At 48.2% G+C, this 23,544-nt stretch overlaps 1 protein-coding gene across 1 annotated transcript in view; it reads right to left on the bottom strand.

The window, feature by feature from the left end:
* YTHDC2 (YTH N6-methyladenosine RNA binding protein C2) overlaps positions 1-23,544 on the bottom strand; it is a 408,514-nt gene that overhangs the window by 61,186 nt on the left and 323,784 nt on the right. The window contains exons 21-24 of the mRNA XM_063964142.1: positions 17,946-18,218; positions 17,691-17,817; positions 17,406-17,611; positions 15,112-15,307 (exon numbers count right to left, since the gene is read on the bottom strand). Coding sequence (XP_063820212.1) covers positions 15,112-15,307; positions 17,406-17,611; positions 17,691-17,817; positions 17,946-18,218 — 802 coding nt within the window. The remainder of the gene's footprint in view (positions 1-15,111; positions 15,308-17,405; positions 17,612-17,690; positions 17,818-17,945; positions 18,219-23,544) is intronic.

The raw sequence follows: 23,544 nt of genomic DNA, 5'->3' as shown, positions 1-23,544 counted from the left end.
GGCAGGCCTGCCACAGAATGTGCAAGCTGAATTGTAATACAAATCCAACGAGCAATAGTCTGCTTAGAAGCAGGAGCACCCAGCTTGTTGGGTGCATACAGGATAAACAGCGAGTCAGATTTTCTGACTCCAGCCGTCCTGGAAACATATATTTTCAGGGCCCTGACAACGTCTAGCAACTTGGAGTCCTCCAAGTCCCTAGTAGCCGCAGGCACCACAATAGGTTGGTTCAGGTGAAACGCTGAAACCACCTTAGGGAGAAACCGAGGACGAGTCCTCAATTCCACCCTGTCCGAATGGAAAATCAGATAAGGGCTTTTACAGAATAAAGCCGCCAATTCTGACACGCGCCTGGCCCAGGCCAGGGCCAACATCTTTAAGTGGTTCAAACCAATGTGACTTTTGGAACCCAAAAACTACATTGAGATCCCAAGGTGCCACTGGAGGCACAAAAGGAGGCTGTATATGCAGTACCCCTTTTACAAACGTCTGAACTTCAGGGACTGAAGCTAGTTCTTTCTGGAAGAAAATTGACAGGGCCGAAATTTTAACCTTAATGGACCCCAATTTCAGGCCCATAGACACTCCTGTTTGCAGGAAATGTAGGAATCGACCCAGTTGAAATTCCTCCGTCGGGCCTTACTGGCCTCGCACCACGCAACATATTTTCGCCAAATGCGGTGATAATGTTTTGCGGTTACATCCTTCCTGGCTTTGATCAGGATAGGGATGACTTCATCCGGAATGCCTTTTTCCTTCAGGATCCGGCGTTCAACCGCCATGCCGTCAAACGCAGCCGCGGTAAGTCTTGGAACAGACAGGGTCCTTGCTGGAGCAGGTCCCTTCTTAGAGGTAGAGGCCACAGATCCTCCGTGAGCATCTCTTGAAGTTCCGGGTACCAAGTCCTTCTTGGCCAATCCGGAGCCACGAATATAGTGCTTACTCCTCTCCATCTTATAATTCTCAGTACCTTGGGTATGAGAGGCAGAGGAGGGAACACATACACTGACTGGTACACCCACGGTGTTACCAGAGCGTCTACAGCTATTGCCTGAGGGTCCCTTGACCTGGCGCAATACCTGTCGAGTTTTTTGTTGAGGCGGGACGCCATCATGTCCACCTTTGGTTTTTCCCAACGGTTTATAATCATGTGGAAGACTTCTGGGTGAAGTCCCCACTCTCCCGGGTGGAGATCGTGTCTGCTGAGGAAGTCTGCTTCCCAGTTGTCCACTCCCGGAATGAATACTGCTGACAGTGCTATCACATGATTTTCCGCCCAGCGAAGAATCCTTGCAGCTTCTGCCATTGACTGCTTCTTGTGCCACCCTGTCTGTTTACGTGGGTGACTGCCGTGATGTTGTCCCACTGGATCAACACCGGCTGACCTTGAAGCAGAGGTCTTGCTAAGCTTAGAGCATTGTAAATGGCCCTTAGCACCAGGATATTTATGTGAAGTGATGTCTCCAGGCTTGACCATAAGCCCTGGAAATTTCTTCCCTGTGTGACTGCTCCCCAGCCTTGCAGGCTGGCATCCGTGGTCACCAGGACCCAGTCCTGAATGCCGAATCTGCGGCCCTCTAGAAGATGAGCACTCTGCAACCACCACAGGAGGGACACCCTTGTCCTTGGTGACCGGGTTATCCGCTGATGCATCTGAAGATGCAACACGGACCATTTGTCCAGCAGGTCCCACTGGAAAGTTCTTGCGTGGAATCTGCCGAATGGGCTTGCTTCGTAGGAAGCCACCATTTTTCCCAGAACCCTTGTGCATTGATGCACTGAGACTTGGCTCGGTTTTAGGAGGTTCCTGACTAGCTTGGATAACTCCCTGGCTTTCTCCTCCGGGAGAAACACCTTTTTCTGGACTGTGACCAGAATCATCCCTAGGAACAGAAGACGAGTCGTCGGAACCAGCTGCGATTTTGGAATATTGAGAATCCAACCGTGCTGTCGCAACACTACCTGAGATAGTGCTACACCGACCTCCAACTGTCCCTGGATCTTACCCTTATCAGGAGATCGTCCAAGTAAGGGATAACTAAAAATTCCTTCCTTCGAAAGAGTATCATCATTTCGGCCATTACCTTGGTAAAGACCCGGGGTGCCGTGGACCATCCAACGGCAGCGTCTGAAACTGATAGTGACAGTTCTGTACCACAAACCTGAGGTACCCTTGGTGAGAAGGGTAAATTGGGACATGAAGGTAAGCATCCTTGATGTCTAGAGACACCATGTAGTCCCCTTCTCTTGACTTTGAACCTCTGTATGTAAGTGTTCAAAGATTTTAGATTTAAAATCGGTCTCACCGAGCCGTCCGGCTTCGGTACCACAACAGTGTGGAATAATACCCCTTTCCCTGTTGCAGGAGGGGTACCTTGATTATCACCTGCTGAGAATACAGCTTGTGAATGGCTTCCAAAACTGCCTCCCTGTCTGCTTGTAAAGCCCCAGCGTCATGCTGAGGGCTTGGCAGAGGCGGGAGAGGGCTTCTGTTCCTGGGAACTGGCTGATTTCTGCAGCCTTTTTCCTCTCCCTCCGTCACGGGGCAGAAATGAGGAATCTTTTGCCCACTTGCCCTTATGGGAACGAAAGGACTGCGCCTGATAATACGGCGTCTTTTTATGTTGAGAGGCGACCTGGGGTAAAAACGTGGATTTCCCAGCTGTTGCCGTGGCCACCAGATCTGAAAGACCGACCCCAAATAACTCCTCCCCTTTATAAGGCAATACTTCCATATGCCATTTGGAATCCGCATCACCTGACCACTGTCGTGTCCATAACCCTCTTCTGGCAGAAATGGACAGCGCACTTACTCTTGATGCCAGTCGGCAAATATCCCGCTGTGCATCACACATATATAGAAATGCATCTTTTAAATGCTCTATAGGCAATAATATACTGTCCCTATCTAGGGTATCAATATTTTCAGTCAGGGAATCCGACCACGCCAACCCAGCACTGCACATCCAGGCAGAGGCGATTGCTAGTCGCAGTATAACACCAGTATGTTGTGTAAATACATTTTAGGATACCCTCCTGCTTTCTATCAGCAGGATCCTTAAGGGCGGCCATCTCAGGAGAGGGTAGAGCCCTTGTTTTGACAAGCGTGTGAGCGCTTTATCCACCCTAGGGGGTGTTTCCCAACGCACCCTAACCTCTGGCGGGAAAGGATATCATGCCAATAACTTTTTAGAAATTATCAGTTTTTTTATCAGGGGAAACCCACGCTTCATCACACACCTCATTTAATTTCTCAGATTCAGGAAAACTACAGGTAGTTTTTCCTCACCGAACATAATACCCCTATTGGTGGTACTCGTATTATCAGAAATGTGTAAAACATTTTTCATTGCCTCAATCATGTAACGTGTGGCCCTACTGGAAGTCATATTTGTCTCTTCACCGTCGACACTGGAGTCAGTATCCGTGTCGGCGTCTGTATTTGCCATCTGAGGTAACGGGCGCTTTAGAGCCCCTGACGGCCTATGAGACGTCTGGACAGGCACAAGCTGAGTAGCCGGCTGTCTCATGTCAATCACTGTCTTTTGTAAAGAGCTGACACTGTCACGTAATTCCTTCCAACAGTTCATCCACTCAGGTGTCGACCCCCTAGGGGGTGACATCCCTATTACAGGCAATTTGCTCCGCCTCCACATCATTTTCCTCCTCATACATGTCGACACAAACGTACCGACACACAGCACACACACAGGGAATGCTTTGATAGAGGACAGGACCCCACTAGCCCTTTGGGGAGACAGAGGGAGAGTATGCCAGCACACACCAGAGTGCTATATATATATACAGGGATAACCTTATATAAGTGTTTTTCCCCTTATAGCTGCTGTATTGTTAATACTGCGCCTAATTAGTGCCCCCCTCTCTTTTTTAACCCTTTCTGTAGTGTAGTGACTGCAGGGGAGAGCCAGGGAGCTTCCCTCCAACTGAGCTGTGAGGGAAAATGGCGCCAGTGTGCTGAGGAGATAGGCTCCGCCCCCTTCTCGGCGGCCTTTTCTCCCGTTTTTCAGTGTAATCTGGCAGGGGTTAAAATTCATCCATATAGCCCTGGGGGCTATATGTGATGTATTTTCACCAGCCAAGGTGTTTTTATTGCTGCTCAGGGCGCCCCCCCCTAGCGCCCTGCACCCTCAGTGACCGAAGTGTGAAGTGTGCTGAGGAGCAATGGCGCACAGCTGCAGTGCTGTGCGCTACCTTGGTGAAGACAGGATGTCTTCTGCCGCCGATTTTCCGGACCTCTTCTTGCTTCTGGCTCTGTAAGGGGGCCGGCGGCGCGGCTCTGGGACCGGACTCCATGGCTGGGCCTGTGTTCGATTCCTCTGGAGCTAATGGTGTCCAGTAGCCTAAGAAGCCCAATCCACTCTGCACGCAGGTGAGTTCGCTTCTTCTCCCCTTAGTCCCTCGATGCAGTGAGCCTGTTGCCAGCAGGTCTCACTGAAAATAAAAAACCTAAAACTAAACTTTTCACTAAGCAGCTCAGGAGAGCCCCTAGTGTGCACCCTTCTCGTTCGGGCACAAAAATCTAACTGAGGCTTGGAGGAGGGTCATAGGGGGAGGAGCCAGTGCACACCAGGTAGTCCTAAAGCTTTACTTTTGTGCCCAGTCTCCTGCGGAGCCGCTATTCCCCATGGTCCTTACGGAGTTCCCAGCATCCACTAGGACGTCAGAGAAATACAGAAAATAAAGAAATATAAATAATAAAACAAAAATACTAATAACAAAGATGAGAATTAATCCGGCCAGGCCTCCACCGCATGCAGTAGTACAGTATCAGTCTCGTCTCCGGTTATCCAAGGATAGACACATCGGGGCAGAAAGTACGTAAAGGATAAATCCAGGAACCTCCCGCCAGAGCGGGGACGGACAGTAAAGTACACGAAGCATGGGAATAAAGGACCTGGAAACGACACCCCCGGCATCAAAGGTGCCGCACGGATCTTCAAAAAGCCCATAATGGAGTCCTGACATCCACGAACTGAGGCAGTATCTATAGCAGTTGGACTCGCATCCCCTGAGAAGGATAAATCTAGAAGCCGCGACGGCATGTCATGAGCGCGGACTGCAGCGACAGAATTCAAAGGCACAGCTACCACATCTCTGAGCTTCGTAAGGAGCCTCTGTGTAGAGACCAGGATTGCCTGAAGGACAAGAATTAGCCATCGGTGAGTTATGAATACAAGCCAAACAGTAGGCCAGTGGCAAGATGGCGGCGGCTAGCACACCACCAGAGCCTACCAATAGACCTACAGCGGGAGCCACTAACCAGACGACCACAGAAGCAGGGAAATCACAAGGAGACACGACCGTAGTGGTAGTAATGTCGCGCTGTCCAGGGGTTAATGCAGAACAGGGGAGCCGGAGGGCAGAGGCCAGAGCTGCAGGTAGGAGAGCTGTAGCGGGACACGTGGCAGCTTCACAGCAGGAGACCCGGCATACACTCACCCGGGCACAGACAGGGGCTGACGGAGCTCACTCAGGCACCCTTCCGGCTTCAGATCCACACTCAGGGCTGCAGGAGGTATGGAGACATGCGGCATGCAGGTCAGCGGCCGGACAGCGCGGGGAGACTGGAGAGCGGCGTCCCACGTGTCTCAGCAGGCCCAGGATCTCAGCACACATAAACGGCCCGGCTGCAGTGGGAGAGGGACGAGCGGGTCCCAGAACAACACAGGGGCTCCTTCACACCTTTAGGCAGGAATTGGGGTGGTTTTCGGGCCCAGGGGGGGACACAGGATAAGAGAGCAGGATATTAAAGCTGGAGAGACACACAGCCTGTGTGCTACTCCATGTCCGCCGAAGCCACGCCCCGGAACCAACTGCGACTTTGGTAGATTTAGAATCCAGCCATGCTGCTGCAGCACTCTCAGGGAGAGCGACACACTTTTCTGCAATCGATCTCTCGATCTCGCTTTTATCAGGAGATCGTCCAAGTACGGGATAATTGTGACTCCCTGCCTGCGCAGGAGCACCATCATTTCCGCCATTACCTTGGTGAAAATCCTCGGGGCCGTGGAAAGCCCAAACGGCAACGTCTGAACCTGGTAATGAGAGTCCTGTACAGCGAATCTCAGGTACGCCTGATGAGGGGGATATATGGGGACATGAAGGTATGCATCCTTTATGTCTAGTGACACCATAAAATCCCCCCCTTCCAGGCTGGAGATCACTGCCCGGAGAGATTCCATCTTGAATTTGAACTTTTTCAAGTACAGGTTTAGGGATTTTAGATTTAGAATGGGTCTGACCGAGCCATCCGGTTTCGGGACCACAAACAGGGTTGAATAGTACCCCTTCCCCTGTTGACCTAGGGGAACCTTGATAATCACTTGTTGTTGACACAGTTTTTGAATTGCAGCTAAAACTGTCTCCCTCTCTGGGGGAGAAGCTGGTAAAGCCGATTTGAAAAATCGGCGAGGAGGCACCTCTTCGAATTCCAGCTTGTAGCCTTGGGATACAATTTCCATTGCCCAAGGATCCACGTCTGACTGAACCCAGACGTGGCTGAAGAGTCGAAGACGTGCCCCCACCGGCGCGGACTCCCTCAGTGGAGCCGCAGCGTCATGCGGTGGATTTAGTAGAAGCCGGGGAGGACTTCTGCTCCTGGGAACTAGCCGTAGCAGGCATTTTTTTCCCTCTACCTTTACCTCTGGCGAGGAAGGAAGAGCCCCGACCTCTTCTGGACTTATGCGACCGAAAGGACTGCATCTGGTATTGTGGTGTTTTATTTTGCTGTGGGGGAACATAAGGTAAAAAAGTAGATTTACCCGCGGTAGCTGTGGAAACCAGGTCCACGAGACCTTCCCCAAATGAAACCTCACCCTTGTAAGGCAAAACTTCCATATGTCTCTTTGAGTCGGCATCACCCGCCTTGAGGGCTGCCGTGTCTGGAGACAGTAGCGCCACCTTTTTGGACAAGCGCGTTAAAGTCTTGTCCACCCTGGGTGAGAATTCCCACCGTAACCTGTCCTGTGCAGGGAAAGGATACGCCATAAGAATTTTCTTGGGAATCTGCAGTTTCTTGTCTGGAGTTTCCCAAGCCTTTTCAAATAACGCGTTCAGCTCATGAGATGGGGGAAAGGTTACCTCAGGTTTCTTTTCCTTAAACATGCATACCCTCGTGTCAGGGACAGAGGGGTCATCTGTAATATGCAAAACATCTTTTATTGCAATAATCATATAATTAATACTTTTGACCACCCTTGGGTGTAACCTCGCATCATCGTAGTCGACACTGGAGTCAGAATCCGTGTCGGTATCAGTGTCTGCTACTTGGGACAGGGGACGTTTCGGAGACCCTGGAAGGCCCTGTGCTACAGCCAAAGCCATGGATTGACTCCCTGTTTTTTCTCTGGACTCTGCTTTGTCCATTCTCTTTCGTAATAAAGACACATTTGCATTTAAAACATTCCACATATCCAGCCAATCCGGTGTCGGCGTCGCCGACGGAGACACACAATCATCTGCTCCACCTCCTCCTTAGATGAGCCTTCAGCTTCAGACATGCCGTCACACACGTACCCACACCCCCACACACTCAGGGAGATATATATATATATGGAGACAGTCCCCCAATAAGGCCCTTTGGAGAGACAGTATGCCAGCACACCCCCTAACGCCACCGGACACTGGAATAAAATCCCAGTCAGTACAGCGCTTTTATAAAAATATACTCACTGCGCCAAATAAATGTCCCCCCCCCCCCCCCCTCTTTTTTGCCCTCTGTACTTGTGTTCAGCAGGGGAGAGTCCGGGGAGCCAGCTTCTCTGCAGCGTGCTGTGGAGAAAATGACGCTGGTTAGTGCTGAGGAATCAAGCTCCGCCCCCTCACCGGTGGGCTTCGATCCCGCTCAAATCTTTATACTGGCGGGGGTTTTTGTAATATACTGCCTCCGCAGTATATAACTATGCCAGTGTCCCTAGAGGTTTAATAATTGCTGCCCAGGGCGCACCCATACAGTGCCGCCAGTGTGTGTGTTAATGTGGGAGCAATGGCGCGCAGTGTTACCGCCGCGTGTTACCTCATAGAAGATTTGAAGTCTTCTGCCGCCTTTGAAGTCTTCCTTCTTCTCATACTCACCCGGCTTCTATCTTCCGGCTCTGTGAGGAGGAAGGCGGCGCGGCTCCGGGACGAACGGCGAGGGTGAGACCTGCGTTCCGACCCTCTGGAGCTAATTATTATTTATTTATTTATTACCAGTTATTTATATAGCGCACACATATTCCGCAGCGCTTTACAGAGAATATTTGTACATTCACATCAGTCCCTGCCCCAGTGGAGCTTACAATCTATATTCCATACCACATGTACACACACATTTACACTAGGGTTAGTTTTGTTGGGAGCCAATTAACCTACCAGTATATTTTTGGATTGTGGGAGGAAACCGGAGCACTCAGAGGAAACCCACGCAAGTACAGGGAGAATATACAAACTCTGCACAGTTAGGGCCATGGTGGGAATCGAACCCATGACCTCATTGCTGTGAGGCAGTAATGCTAACCATTACACCATCCGTACGCCTAAGAAGCAGAGCCTATCATTTAAGTAGGTCTGCTTCTCTTCCCTCAGTCCCACGATGCAGGGAGCCTGTTGCCAGCAGTGCTCCCTGAAAATAAAAAACCTAACAAAAAGTATTTTTCAGAGAAACTCAGTAGAGCTCCCCTGCAGTGCATCCAGTCTCCTCTGGGCACAGGATCTAACTGAGGTCTGGAGGAGGGGCATAGAGGGAGGAGCCAGTGCACACCCATCTAAAGTCTTTAGAGTGCCCATGTCTCCTACGGAGCCCGTCTATACCCCATGGTCCTTACGGAGTCCCCAGCATCCTCTAGGACGTAAGAGAAAAAATAAGAATTTACTTACCGATAATTCTATTTCTCGTAGTCCGTAGTGGATGCTGGGGACTCCGTCAGGACCATGGGGAATAGCGGCTCCGCAGGAGACAGGGCACAAAAATAAAGCTTTAGGATCAGGTGGTGTGTACTGGCTCCTCCCCCTATGACCCTCCTCCAAGCCTCAGTTAGGATACTGTGCCCGGACGAGCGTACACAATAAGGAAGGATATTGAACCCCGGGTAAGACTCAAACCAGCCACACCAATCACACCGTATAACTTGTGATCTGAACCCAGTTAACAGTATGACAAACGTAGGAGCCTCTGAACAGACGGCTCACAACAAATAACAACCCGATTTTTTTGTAACAATAACTATGTACAAGTATTGCAGACAATCCGCACTTGGGATGGGCGCCCAGCATCCACTACGGACTACGAGAAATAGAATTATCGGTAAGTAAATTCTTATTTTCTCTAACGTCCTAAGTGGATGCTGGGGACTCCGTCAGGACCATGGGGATTATACCAAAGCTCCCAAACGGGCGGGAGAGTGCGGATGACTCTGCAGCACCGAATGAGAGAACTCAAGGTCCTCCTCAGCCAGGGTATCAAATTTGTAGAACTTTGCAAACGTATTTGCCCCTGACCAAGTAGCAGCTCGGCAGAGTTGTAATGCCGAGACTCCCCGGGCAGCCGCCCAGGATGAGCCCACTTTCCTTGTGGAATGGGCCTTGACAGATTTAGGTTGTGGCAAGCCTGCCACAGAATGTGCAAGTTGAATTGTGCTACAAATCCAACGAGCAATCGTCTGCTTAGAAGCAGGAGCACCCATCTTGTTGGGTGCATACAATATAAGCAGTGAGTCAGACTTTCTGACTCCCGCCGTTCTTGAAATATATATTTTCAATGCCCGGACCACGTCCAACAACTTGGAATCCTCCAACTCGCTAGTAGCCGCAGGCACCACAATAGGCTGGTTCAGGTGAAACGCTGACACCACCTTAGGCAGAAAATGAGGACGCGTCCGCAGTTCTGCCCTGTCCGTATGGAAAATCAGATATGGGCTCTTATATGATAAAGCCGCCAATTCTGATACTCTCCTGGCTGAAGCCAGGGCCAGTAGCATGGTTACTTTCCATGTGAGATACTTCAGCTCCACCGATTTGAGCGGCTCAAACCAATGGGATTTGAGAAAATCCAAGACTACATTAAGATCCCACGGTGCCACTGGGGGCACAACCGGGGGCTGTATATGTAGTACTCCTTTTACAAAGGTCTGGACTTCAGGAACTGAAGCCAATTCTTTCTGGAAGAAAATCGACAGGGCCGAAATTTGAACCTTAATGGACCCCAATTTGAGGCCCATAGACAATCCTGTTTGCAGGAAATGTAGGAATCGACCCAGTTGAAATTCCTCCGTGGGGGCCTTCCTGGCCTCACACCACGCAACATATTTTCTCCAAATGCGGTGATAATGTTGTGCAGTCACCTCCTTCCTGGCTTTTACCAGTGTAGGAATGACCTCTTCCGGAATGCCTTTATCCTTTAGAATTCGGCGTTCAACCGCCATGCCGTCAAACGCAGCCGCGGTAAGTCTTGGAATAGACACGGTCCCTGCTGAAGCAGGTCCCGTCTTAGAGGTATAGGCCACGGATCCTCCGTGAGCATCTCTTGAAGTTCCGGGTACCAAGTTCTTCTTGGCCAATCCGGAGCCACTAGTATCGTTCTTACTCCCTTCTGCCGTATAATTCTCAGTACTTTTGGTATGAGAGGCAGAGGAGGGAACACATACACTGACTGGAACACCCACGGTGTTACCAGAGCGTCCACAGCTATTGCCTGAGGATCTCTTGACCTGGCGCAATACCTGTCCAGTTTTTTGTTGAGGCGGGACGCCATCATATCCACCATTGGTTTTTCCCAACGGTTCACAATCATGTGGAAGACTTCTGGATGAAGTCCCCACTCTCCCGGGTGTAGATCGTGTCTGCTGAGGAAGTCTGCTTCCCAGTTGTCCACTCCCGGAATGAATACTGCTGACAGTGCTATCACATGATCTTCCGCCCAGCGAAGAATCCTTGCAGCTTCTGCCATTGCTGTCCTGCTTCTTGTGCCGCCCTGTCTGTTTACGTGGGCGACTGCCGTGATGTTGTCCGACTGGATCAACACCGGCTGACCCTGAAGCAGGGGTTTTGCCAGACTTAGAGCATTGTAAATCGCTCTTAGCTCCAGTATATTTATGTGAAGAGACATCTCCAGGCTTGACCATACTCCCTGGAAGTTTCTTCCTTGTGTGACCGCTCCCCAGCCTCTCAGACTGGCATCCGTGGTCACCAGGACCCAGTCCTGTATGCCGAATCTGCGGCCCTCTAACAGATGAGCACTCTGCAACCACCACAGAAGAGACACCCTTGTCCGTGGCGATAAGGTTATCCGCTGATGCATCTGCAGATGCGATCCGGACCATTTGTCCAGCAGATCCCACTGAAAAGTTCGTGCGTGGAATCTGCCGAATGGAATCGCTTCGTAAGAAGCCACCATCTTTCCCAGGACTCTTGTGCATTGATGTACAGACACTGTCCCTGGTTTTAGGAGGTTCCTGACAAGTTCGGATAACTCCCTGGCTTTCTCCTCCGGAAGAAACACCTTTTTCTGAACCGTGTCCAGAATCATTCCCAGGAACAGCAGACGTGTTGTCGGGGTCAACTGAGATTTTGGAAAATTCAGAATCCACCCGTGTTGTTGCAGCACTACTTGGGTTAGTGCTACTCCGTCCTCCAGCTGTTCTCTGGACCTTGCCCTTATCAGGAGATCGTCCAAGTAAGGGATAATTAATACGCCTCTTCTTCGCAGAAGAATCATCATTTCGGCCATTACCTTGGTAAAGACCCGAGGTGCCGTGGACAATCCAAACGGCAGCGTCTGAAACTGATAATGACAGTTTTGCACCACGAACCTGAGGTACCCTTGATGTGAAGGGCAAATTGGGACATGCAGGTAAGCATCCTTTATGTCCAGGGACACCATAAAGTCCCCTTCTTCCAGATTCGCTATCACTGCTCTGAGTGACTCCATCTTGAACTTGAATTTTTGTATGTACAGGTTCAAAGATTTCAGATTTAGAATAGGTCTTACCGAGCCGTCCGGCTTCGGTACCACAAATAGCGTGGAGTAATACCCCTTTCCCTGTTGTAGGAGGGGTACCTTGACTATCACCTGCTGAGCAAACAGCTTGTGAATGGCTTCCAATACCGTCGCCCTGTCTGAGGGAGACGTTGGCAAAGCAGACTTTAGGAACCGGCGAGGGGGAGACTTCTCGAATTCCAACCTGTAACCCTGAGATACTACCTGCAGAATCCAGGGGTCCACCTGTGAGCAAGCCCACTGTGCGCTGAAATTCTTGAGTCGACCCCCCACCGTTCCTGAGTCCGCTTGTAAGGCCCCAGCGTCATGCTGAGGGCTTTGCAGAACCCTGGGAGGGCTTCTGTTCCTGGGCAGGGGCTGCTTGCTGCCCTCTCTTACCCCTTCCTCTGCCCCTAGGCAGATATGACTGTCCTTTTGTCCGCTTGTTCTTATAGGACCGAAAGGACTGCGGCTGAAAAGACGGTGTCTTTTTCTGTTGGGAGGGGGTCTGAGGTAAAAAGGTGGATTTTCCGGCAGTTGCCGTGGCCACCAGATCAGATAGACCGACGCCAAATAATTCCTCCCCTTTATACGGCAATACTTCCATATGTCGTTTGGAATCCGCATCACCTGACCACTGTCGCGTCCATAAACTCCTTCTGGCAGATATGGACATCGCATTTACTCTCGATGCCAGAGTGCAAATATCTCTCTGCGCATCTCGCATATAAAGGAAAGCATCCTTTAATTGCTCTATAGTCAATAAAATACTGTCCCTATCCAGGGTATCAATATTTTCAGTCAGGGAATCCAACCAGACGACCCCAGCACTGCACATCCAGGCTGAGGCGATGGCCGGTCGCAGTATAACACCAGTATGTGTGTATATACTTTTTAGGGTAGTTTCCAGTCTCCTATCTGCTGGATCCTTGAGGGCGGCCGTATCCGGAGACGGTAACGCCACTTGTTTTGATAAGCGTGTGAGCGCCTTATCCACCCTAGGGGGTGTTTCCCAGCGCGCCCTAACCTCTGGCGGGAAAGGGTATAATGCTAATAACTTTTTTGAAATTAGCATTTTTCTATCTGGGTTAAACCACGCTTCATCACATACATCATTTAATTCCTCTGATTCAGGAAAAACTACAGGTAGTTTTTTCACCCCCCACATAATACCCCTTTTTGTGGTACTTGCAGTATCAGAGATATGCAAAGCCTCCTTCATTGCCGTGATCATATAACGTGTGGCCCTACTTGAAAATACGTTTGTTTCATCACCGTCGACACTAGATTCAGTGTCTGTGTCTGTGTCGACCGACTGAGGTAAAGGGCGTTTTACAGCCCCTGACGGTGTCTGAGACGCCTGGGCAGGTACTAACTGGTTTGCCGGCCGTCTCATGTCGTCAACTGATTTTTGTAATGTGCTGACATTATCACGTAATTCCATAAACAAAGCCATCCATTCCGGTGTCGACTCCCTGGGGGGTGACATCACCATTATCGGCAATTGCTCTGCCTCCACGCCAACATCGTCCTCATACATGTCGACACACACGTACCGACACACAGCAGACACACAGGGAATGCTCTTATCGAAGACAGGACCCCACTAGCCCTTTGGGGAGACAGAGGGAGAGTTTGCCAGCACACACCCAAGCGCTATAATATATATGGGAACAACCTTATATAAGTGTTGTTCCTTATAGCAGCTTAAATATATCCAGTATATCGCCAAAAAATGCCCCCTCTCTCTGTTTTACCCTGTTTCTGTAGTGCAGTGCAGGGGAGTCTCCTGGGAGCCTTCCTCACAGCGGAGCTGAGCAGGAAAATGGCGCTGTGTGCTGAGGAGAATAAGCCCCGCCCCCTATTTCGGCGGGCTTTCCTCCCGTGGATTTAGATAATTGGCATGGGTTAAATACATACATATAGCCTTAATGGCTATATGTGATGTATTCTTTTGCCTTAAGGTAATAAAATATTGCTGCCCAGGGCGCCCCCAGCAGCGCCCTGCACCCTCCGTGACCGCTTGGTGTGAAGTGTGTGACAACAATGGCGCACAGCTGCAGTGCTGTGCGCTACCTTCATGAAGACTGAAGAGCCTTCTGCCGCCTGTTTCCGGACCTTCAATCTTCAGCATCTGTAAGGGGGGTCGGCGGCGCGGCTCCGGGACGAACCCCAGGGTGAGACCTGTGTTCCGACTCCCTCTGGAGCTAATGGTGTCCAGTAGCCTAAGAATCCAATCCATCCTGCATGCAGGTGAGTTGAAATTCTCTCCCCTAAGTCCCTCGATGCAGTGAGCCTGTTGCCAGCAGGACTCACTGAAAATAAAAAACCTAAAAAACTTTTTCTAAGCAGCTCTTTAAGAGAGCCACCTAGATTGCACCCTGCTCGGACGGGCACAAAAACCTAACTGAGGCTTGGAGGAGGGTCATAGGGGGAGGAGCCAGTACACACCACCTGATCCTAAAGCTTTATTTTTGTGCCCTGTCTCCTGCGGAGCCGCTATTCCCCATGGTCCTGACGGAGTCCCCAGCATCCACTTAGGACGTTAGAGAAAAACAGTAGTAATCACGTCAAAGATTTTATCACTGACCAGCTTTTATACTTCACAGCTAAGCCATATTGTTAAGCAGGTGTAGAAATAAAACCCTGATTGGATGGTAATAGTTTATATTTTGCACATTCCAAATCCCGACAAACTAGGCCAATTCCTTACACACAGCAGTCAATCACCTTCCTAAGCAGCAGTCATGTGGGGCGGGCATTGGCTGGGGATCTATGTGGGTTACCATGCAGCATACCCATGATTCTACTCCCTCACTCACACACACTAATTCTGAGCATAGTGACATTCTGAATTTTGACACTCAAACCCTGTTGACATTAAGCTGCCGACATTCTGAATAGCGACATGATGACTGCATGGCCAGAGATGGTAATTGCAGATTATCTAGCCCTGAAAATATGGCTATTCTTGAAGACCACACTGACACCAATTTTTCACATCTGTTTTTACATTATTCTATTGTAACAAACTAAACTGCTTTACAGAGTTTCAGCTTGCCCAATTAGACTTCACCCCATGCATCAACAAGCTCACATTTATTTGTCAGTGAAGAATACTGCGGTGAGATCCTTACCGCGGAAGTTAGATGGCTCTTGTAAGGCATTGCTGGGTAGCCTGGCTGGTCCTGAGAAGATCACTACAGTGACAGGTGTAACCACAGAGCAGCACCTAATATTAGAAATTCTATGCGCCCGAGTCATCTCATCATAGATCAGCCAATCCGTGATCAGCGCTTGGATGGCAGCAGCCTGCCCATTCTCAGGGGGGATCTGTTCGGGGAAAACAAATAACGTGTATTGGCATTTGTTCATGATATAGTACATCCTACTTACAGTATTATTCCATTCTACAGTCACTGGAATGAGCAGTACTGTAAGTCAAGAGGATTCAAAACATTGTCTTATGCTTGCTGGAAAATCAGAGGTTTCTAAACTTATTTTTTTCTTTATTAAAGATTTTATTTTAATTAGCAATGCTGCAGTTTCTAATGCATGCAACTCCCTTTGTGTATACTGTAGTGTGCCCTTAATTATGTCCTTTAAAGGAGTTTTAACATCTTTCCATATGTTGAATCAGGCTGCGCAGTTAAAAAATCCTTTTTTATGTGCCCTATGTTAAGGTCTTTGACTGTGGTAATTCTGGCCCAGAAACCAAACCCATCATTCCATAAATGTTTTTCATGTACCAGGTACCTACCAGCATTACATGTAGTATGGAGGCAAGTTTCCTGCTCAGGAAATAGACTATTGGAACAGGCATCCAGGTGAATGAGATCTAGCCATGGTAGATGTCCAGATATTACATAGCAATGTTGAAGGGTTTATTATACATATAATCGTACAGTACTTCAGATGCTTAGTGCTTAACATATGACCCTGCACTATGGCTTGTATTTGATATAAATTCTATTCCTTAATCATTTTTTTGTATTGATCTCTGCATTTATGATCTCCAATTGGCATTTACAAGGTCAAAGCAAGCATGTAAAGCTGAACTTGTATAATAGGAACATGGACACATGCTATAAATGTGCTCTTATTGGCTGCGAGTTGGGGAATGACTCAGTTTGACACCTTGCAGTTTGTTGTCAAAAGAACAATTCAGCTGGAAGCCAGAGTAATGTGCAGCGGCTGGAAAATCTTTCAAGGGATCACTTCAGATTATAAAATGAATGAATACATGATGAAACTGCACCCTGATCTCCGTTACACCTTTCTGTACTGTGGCTGGCTTGGGACTGAAGATGGATGGTAGCGCGCAAGGTTTTCCAAAGTGATAGATAGCTACATCGTAAAAACCAAACCAATTAAAGCTGGATAGTTGTATACGTCTATCCTCTAAACCCTCCATGCCAGCAAAACCACGCTGAACACAACCAGAGCCAAGGAACGCACAGCGTTGGCTGCTAATTTTGGGAACTCAATACACTGGCTTACTCACTTGAAGATACCAGCGTGCTCTTTCAACACCAGATCTAGGACTGTGCAATATGTTCAGTACATATTCAGGAGTCTATTTACTAAGTTTTCGAGAGAGATAAAGTGGATAGAGAAAGAACCAGACATTCAGCTCCTGTCATATTTCAGAAAACAGCCTGTGACATGGCAGTCAGGAAATTATTGGCGGCTACTTTATCTCCATCCACTTATCTCTGTCCAAAGCTTAGTAAATAGACCCCTCAGTCACTGGACTGTGTTTTATTCATCAGGAACCTTATTGAACTTGAATCGCTTTACAGGAAACTCATTATCTGGTGGGGAATGTATATGTCCATGTATATGGTTATACCATGTATTTATATGTATTAGTTATTATAATTACTTTTACAGTACCTTAACAACAGCTAATATTATCTATATTTTTTATTAAGCTTATGATGGAGTTTATTATCTCAGTGCTATTAATTTTTACATGGATTTTTGTTACCAATAGGTCTGACGCCACCCCCTCACCCCCACCCCCTACACAGCTGCACAGGCATTTGGCAAATTAACTCTAACCCGCGCCTTAGGAAGTTATTCCTGATTTGGCATGATGGAACTGCACCATGGGGGTAATTCCAAGTTGATCGCAGCAGGACATTTTTTAGCAGTTGGGCAAAACCATGTGCACTGCAGGGGGGGCAGATATAACATTTGCAGAGAGAGATAGATTTGGGTGTGGTGAGTTCATTCTGCAATCTAAATTGCAGTGTAAAAATAAAGCAGCCAGTATTTACCCTGCACAGAAACAAAATAACCCACCCAAATCTAACTCTCTCTGCAAATGTTATATCTGCCCCTCCTGCAGTGCACATGGTTTTGCCCAACTGTAAAAAATTTCCTGCTGCGATCAACTTGGAATTACCCCCCATGTTCCTGGTTATACCTTTTTATACTGCGGCTGGCTTAGGACTGAAGACGGATGGAAGCGCACACGCTTTTCTTTGGGACTGGTGAGAGCCATCTTTTCTCTGTCCACATGTATGATGTTCGGATACATGCCAGCAACAAGGGCAGCTTTTACTACAGCCCAATTCTCAGAGTTTGTATTCACATCTCTGATGTCTCCTCCTCCACGAGCCCTGACAAACCCTACGGAGAAGCAGAAAGGCGACCAGTCAGCATGATGCAATCACGTCTTGCTTATTGCTACACAGTGGCGGAGAGCTACCTGAAGCCCTGAGTTGTCCGAGTAGCTGTGTTCTCATTCCAATGATAATTTCCATTGTAGCCTGAGAGAGAAAGTTCTTCTCGCAGAATGCTCGCTCCCAGCCATCACTTCGAGCCTTCTGCCAAGCCTGCAAAACAGTCAGGGGTGCACATTATTTTATCTTTGTAATTAAAAATAGCACCTTTTATTGTGATATGAAATCCATAAAGCAACAACAAAGATAAGGTACTGTAGAGGATGGTAGTATTGCCTTACCTGAAAAGCTCTGAGTAAAGCCATGTGATCACTAAACGTCCCTGCGGTGAATCTCTTTCTACACAACATGGCTGCACGCTTGTGGGAGGCCTGGGTTGGTAAGACAAAGGGATCTCGATATGCTAAGGTGCAGGCTATGGTCAGAATGGGGTCTAAGCACTTCAGAACGACAGCACACAACACCATTTTGCCAAGGTGAGGTTCCACAGGTAAGTCAGCCAAATGATAACCAAGTTCTGTCAGATCCTCCCACGTGTCCATGGCATCAATTGACTGTAACACAAAGCAACTCGGGACAGTTAGCACAGACCGACACAAACACACAAAACAGTATTTGTTGAGGGGGATAATTTTCTTTCTAGCTCATTCAAATCCAGGTATGAGTAAGTATTTCAGGCCATATACCATATTATTATTACTTTGGTGCACACATTAGAAGTGGACACTGTAGAACAGTCTAATTATCAAGAGCAATATAACTCAAACCTAGTGGTTGTTAAAGAGAGAAGCACCATTGATGGGACTGCCAGATGAACTACTGCTCCTTAAGGCAAGGTGTAAGGAGAAGGGAAACAATTTCCTCCCTAGCTAAAATTAAAGATACGGTTGATAAAGCAGAGGGTGTTATTATTTTTAGAAAAAAAACTAATTGTCAATACTAGTCTCAATCTTTATTAAATTAGATTTAATAAAGACCAAAAATTGGCAGAAACTAAAATTTGGTGTTGTATTACAATCTGTATTATTGACAAATACAAATGTAACATGTGCATTTATTGACCTAATCATTTAGAAAGTAAACAACCAGTCCACTAGGGTTAGGCACTCCGTCGTTCACAGACATATCGCGTCAGCCCCGCAGCACAGCCGACGGCCAATATATCTACCGATTTACTGGCGCGTCGCCGCGTGTACAGGCGGTCGGCCGACTGCGTGTACACATGCTGTGGCAGCCAGCGGTGATTGACAGCTGAACTGGACGGGCGTGTGTACACTCCCGCCCAGTTCATGACGTCAGTCCCCGACTGATCCGAGCAGGGTGTATGCTCAACACACTGCCCGATCAGTCCACAGATATATCTGCCGATCAATTGATCGGCAGATATATCTATCAGTGTGCACCCACCTTTAGCCCTAGCTGCCACCCATACTGCATACTTAGAACGCCGAGTGTTCACAGGCAGCGGGTGTAAAGGTGTGTACACACGGTGATATATTTTCTTGAGATTTTTACTATATAGTCAAAATCGTAAGGAAAGTTAGTGCAGATTGCAAAGTGAAATATACGTTATGGTAAGAACTTACCATTGATAACGGTATTTCTCCTAAGTCCACAGGTTCCACAGGAGACATTGGGATATGGTTGAGTGACAGCAGATCTTGCACCAATCAGCCAAAGCTCTCTGGCCTCCCAGCATGCAGCGGGCCCGTCCATATATCTCCGCCTCCTGGCTCAGGCAAATCAGTTTTCCAAAGCTTAAGGCAGGAGCATCATGTAGACGAGAAGAACACACATGCACACCCTTCTGTACAAGAGGGAAGAGGTTAGTGGGTAAAAGGATCCTCAAATCAGGTGCGTCAGGGTGGGATTCCTGTGGAACCTGTGGACTTAGGAGAAATATCGTTATCAACGGAAAGTTCTTACCATAACATATATTTCTCCTGCAGGGTCCACCGGGTATCCACAGGATACACTGGGATGTCCCAAAGCAATTTAGTGGTGGGGACGCTCCTGATTAGACATGAGAATCCTTCGCCCGAATTCAGCATCATGGGAGGCAACGGTGTCAAAGACATAGGGTGGAATTCAAATGCTTGAAAAGTCGGTTGGGTGTCTGTTTTTTCCTATTAGATAGGAAAAAACAGACTCCCAACTGACTTTTCAAACATTTGAATCTCCCCCATAATGTCTAATGAATGTGTTAATGGAAGACCATGTGGCTGCCTTACATATCTGATCTGCTGAAGCACCACATTGTGCTGCCCATGATGGACCCACCTTACGAGTAGAGTGAGCAGAGACATTATCCGTAACAGCGAGTTCAGCCTTAGAATATGCTTCCGAAATAGTCATACGAAGCCACCTCGCCAGTGTCTGCTTATCAGCAGGCCATCCTCTCTTGTGAAACCCGTAGAGAATGAAGAGAGATTCTGTCTTTCTGACAGCACTGGTACGATCTACGTAGATCCTTAAGGCACGGACTACGTCCAACGATGCATCTCCCGCAGAGAGGTCCGGCCCCTGGAAAGCAAGGACTACAATTTCTTTGTTTAGATGGAATTTAGACACCACCTTAGGAAGATACCCAGATTTAGTTCTGAGAACTGCTCTATCTGGATAAAAAAAAATCAGAAATGGAGGACGACATAACAATGCCCCCTAAATCTGAAACTCTTCTAGCTGAAGCCATGGCCAGTAGAAAGAGAACTTTAGCGGTCAACCATTTAAAATCCACCCTTTTAAGTGGTTGAAATGGGGCAACTTAAAGGGCCTTTAGAAATAAACTTAGGTCCCAAGGCACTGTGGGGGGTCATTCCGACCCGATTGCACGCTGCACTTTTTCGCAGCTGTGTGATCGGGTCGGAACTGCGCATGTGCTGCGGCCGCAATGCACAGGCACGCCGTTACCCGGCGAAGGCCGTCGCTGGGCAACGACAAGAACTACGAAGACAGACTTCGCATCATCGAACGCAAGAAGATTGACAGGCAGAAGGTGGATCTGGGCATCAACTGACCGTTTTCGGGGAGTGGTGAGTCCAACACAGGCGTGTCGAGGCGTTTGGAGGGCGGATGTCTGACGTCAATTCCGGGACCTGACAGGTTGAAGTGATCGCAGTGGGTAAGTCCAGACCTACTCCTAAACTGCACAAAATGTTTTTGCATAGCTCGGCTGCATAAGCGAACGCAGCCTTACTATGCAAAAATACACTCCCCCATAGGCGGCGACTATCTGATCGCACGGCAGCTAAAAACAGCTACCGTGCGATCAACTCGGAATGAGGGCCCGTAGGAGGAACAAAAGGAGGCTGAATGCGCAGCATTCCCTGGAAAAAAATGCGCACATCCTGTAGGTTGGCAATTTTAGTGCCGACACCTGCACTCTCAAGGAAGCCACCTTTAAACCTTTATCCATTCCTGCCTGAAGGAATGCTAGGATTCTGGAAATTCTGAAAGACCCTGCCATATTCTGTGATAAACGCGAGCTGAGGAGGGTTTCCTTGCTCTAAGCATTGTTTGAATTAGCTGTTGTGAGAATTCTCTTGACTTCAGGATGGAGGTCTCAAGAACCACGCCGTCAAAGATCCAGATGTCTGTGATGACACGGCCCCTGAATCAGTAGATCTGGACGTTGAGGTAGTAGGAATGGAGCATCCACCGACATCCTCTGCAGATCTGTGTACCAATGTCTTCTGGGCCAAGCCGAAGCTATTAGTATCACGGCACTTTTTCCTTGTTTTACCTTTCTCACCACCCTGGGTAACAGGGCAATGGGAGGAAACACATAGGCCAGATGAAAGTCCCATCTCAATGACAGGGCATCCACAAAGATCGCTTTTGGATCCTTTGTTCTTGATCCATATGCGGGCACCTTGTGGTTCTGACGAGACGCCATGAGATCTTTCTCTGGCAACCGCCATCTGTCGACCAGGGTATGGAAGACTTCCGGGTGTAAAGCCCATTCGTTTACATGAATGGTGTGCAGACTGAGAAAATCCACTTCCCAGTTTAGGACTCCTGGAACGAACACTGCGGACTAGGCTGGAAGATGACGTTCTGCCCACTTTAATGTGTGACTTACTTCTTTCATTGCTTTCCGGCTGCAGGTTTCTCCCTGATGGTTTAGGTACGCTACTGCCGTTGCATTCTCTGAGAGGATCTGGACTGGTTTCCCCTGAAGGATGTCCTTTGCCTGATTCAATGCCATGTATATGGCTCGAAGTTCCAATATATTTGTTAGCAGGCAACTTTCTTCCTTGGTCCACTGCCCCTGGAAGCAATTTCTTCCTGACACTGCTTCCGAGCCCTGAAGGCTGGCATCTGTTGTCAGAATTTCCCAATCTGATATCCAAAAGGGTCTACCTTTATACAGATGGCCTGTATGTAGCGACCAGGCTAATGACTTCCTTACTTCCAGAGGAAGAACCATAGTCTGCGTTTTTATTATCTGATGAAAACCATTCCACTTGAAAAGGATCAGATGTTGCAGAGACCTTGAATGGAACTGAGCATACTCTACAATGTCGAATCTTGACACCATTAATCCCATCACACGCATTGTTTCTACACACTCTTCGACTGTGTAGAAGCTCCTGGATCCTTAACTGAAGTTTGGTTATTTTGGTCAGAGGTAAAATTACTCTCTGAAGGCTGGAATCCAATACAGTCCCCAAGTGAGTCATCTGTTGTGACGGAACCAAAGACGATTTTGCCCAATTTATGAGCCAACCGTGCTTCTGCAGACACTCTATTGTCTGTTGCAGATGACATAGAAGCAATTCCTGAGACTGTGCCAGGATTAAAAGATCGTCGAGTTTTTTGGTGAATACTCTGGGAGCTGTGGCAAGACCAAATGGCAGAGCCTGAAACTGAAAATGCTGTTGGAGGATAGCGAACCTGAGATAGCGCTGATGGGACAGGGCTATAGGAACATGTAGGTAAGTATCCTGTATATCCAGGGACACCATAAAATCCCCTGGTTCCATAGCCAAAATGATGGAATGTAAGGTCTCCATATGAAACAGAGGTACCCAAATGTACATTTTTAGATTGAGTATGGGCCGGAACGACCCGTTCAGCATCTGGACTAAAAATAGGTTGGAGTAGAAACCCTGTCCTCATTGTGTAGGAGGAACCGGAATGATTACTCCTGACTGAAGCCATTTCTGAACTGCCTCTTGCAAAGCCCTGGCCTTCGTCTCTACCAAAGATGGGCTGGTACAAAAAAACCTTTGAGGAGGGTTTTTGCCTGAAAGCAAAAGCATAACCATGAGATACTGCTTCTTGCACCCAGGCATCCGTGGTAGACTGCTGCCAGATTTGTGCAAAATGAAGAAGTCGGCTTCCCACCCTGGGTCCCCCAGGTGGAGGCCCACACTATCAGGCTGATGGCTTATCTTCTGTTTTAGAAGCCGGTCCTCTGGTTGCCCAATGCTTTTTAGTCTTACCAGACCTGATATACTGGGACTGTTTGCTATCACCCTTTCCTTTTGCTTTTCCTTGAGACCGAAAGGGCCAAAAAGCTGTCATTTTAGGCTTAAATTTATAATTAGAAGGAAACTTAACTTTCTTGGAGTCTGCTTCTGACTCCAAAATACTGGTTAACTCTTTACCAAAGAGAATGTCTCCACTAGAAGGTAACGACTCCAAAACTTTTTTGGATTCTGAATTAGCTTTCCAGGTGCGTAGCCAAACTGCTCAGCGAGCAGCTACCGTTGAGGCTGATACTTGAGAAAATAAGAATTTACTTACCGATAATTCTATTTCTCGGAGTCCGTAGTGGATGCTGGGGTTCCTGAAAGGACCATGGGGAATAGCGGCTCCGCAGGAGACAGGGCACAAAAGTAAAGCTTTCCGATCAGGTGGTGTGCACTGGCTCCT

Source organism: Pseudophryne corroboree, chromosome 1 (genome assembly GCF_028390025.1).
Source record: "Pseudophryne corroboree isolate aPseCor3 chromosome 1, aPseCor3.hap2, whole genome shotgun sequence".
NCBI lineage: Eukaryota > Metazoa > Chordata > Amphibia > Anura > Myobatrachidae > Pseudophryne > Pseudophryne corroboree.
Note: the sequence above shows the minus strand (reverse complement) of the source record. Positions and strands in the feature narration are given on the sequence as shown.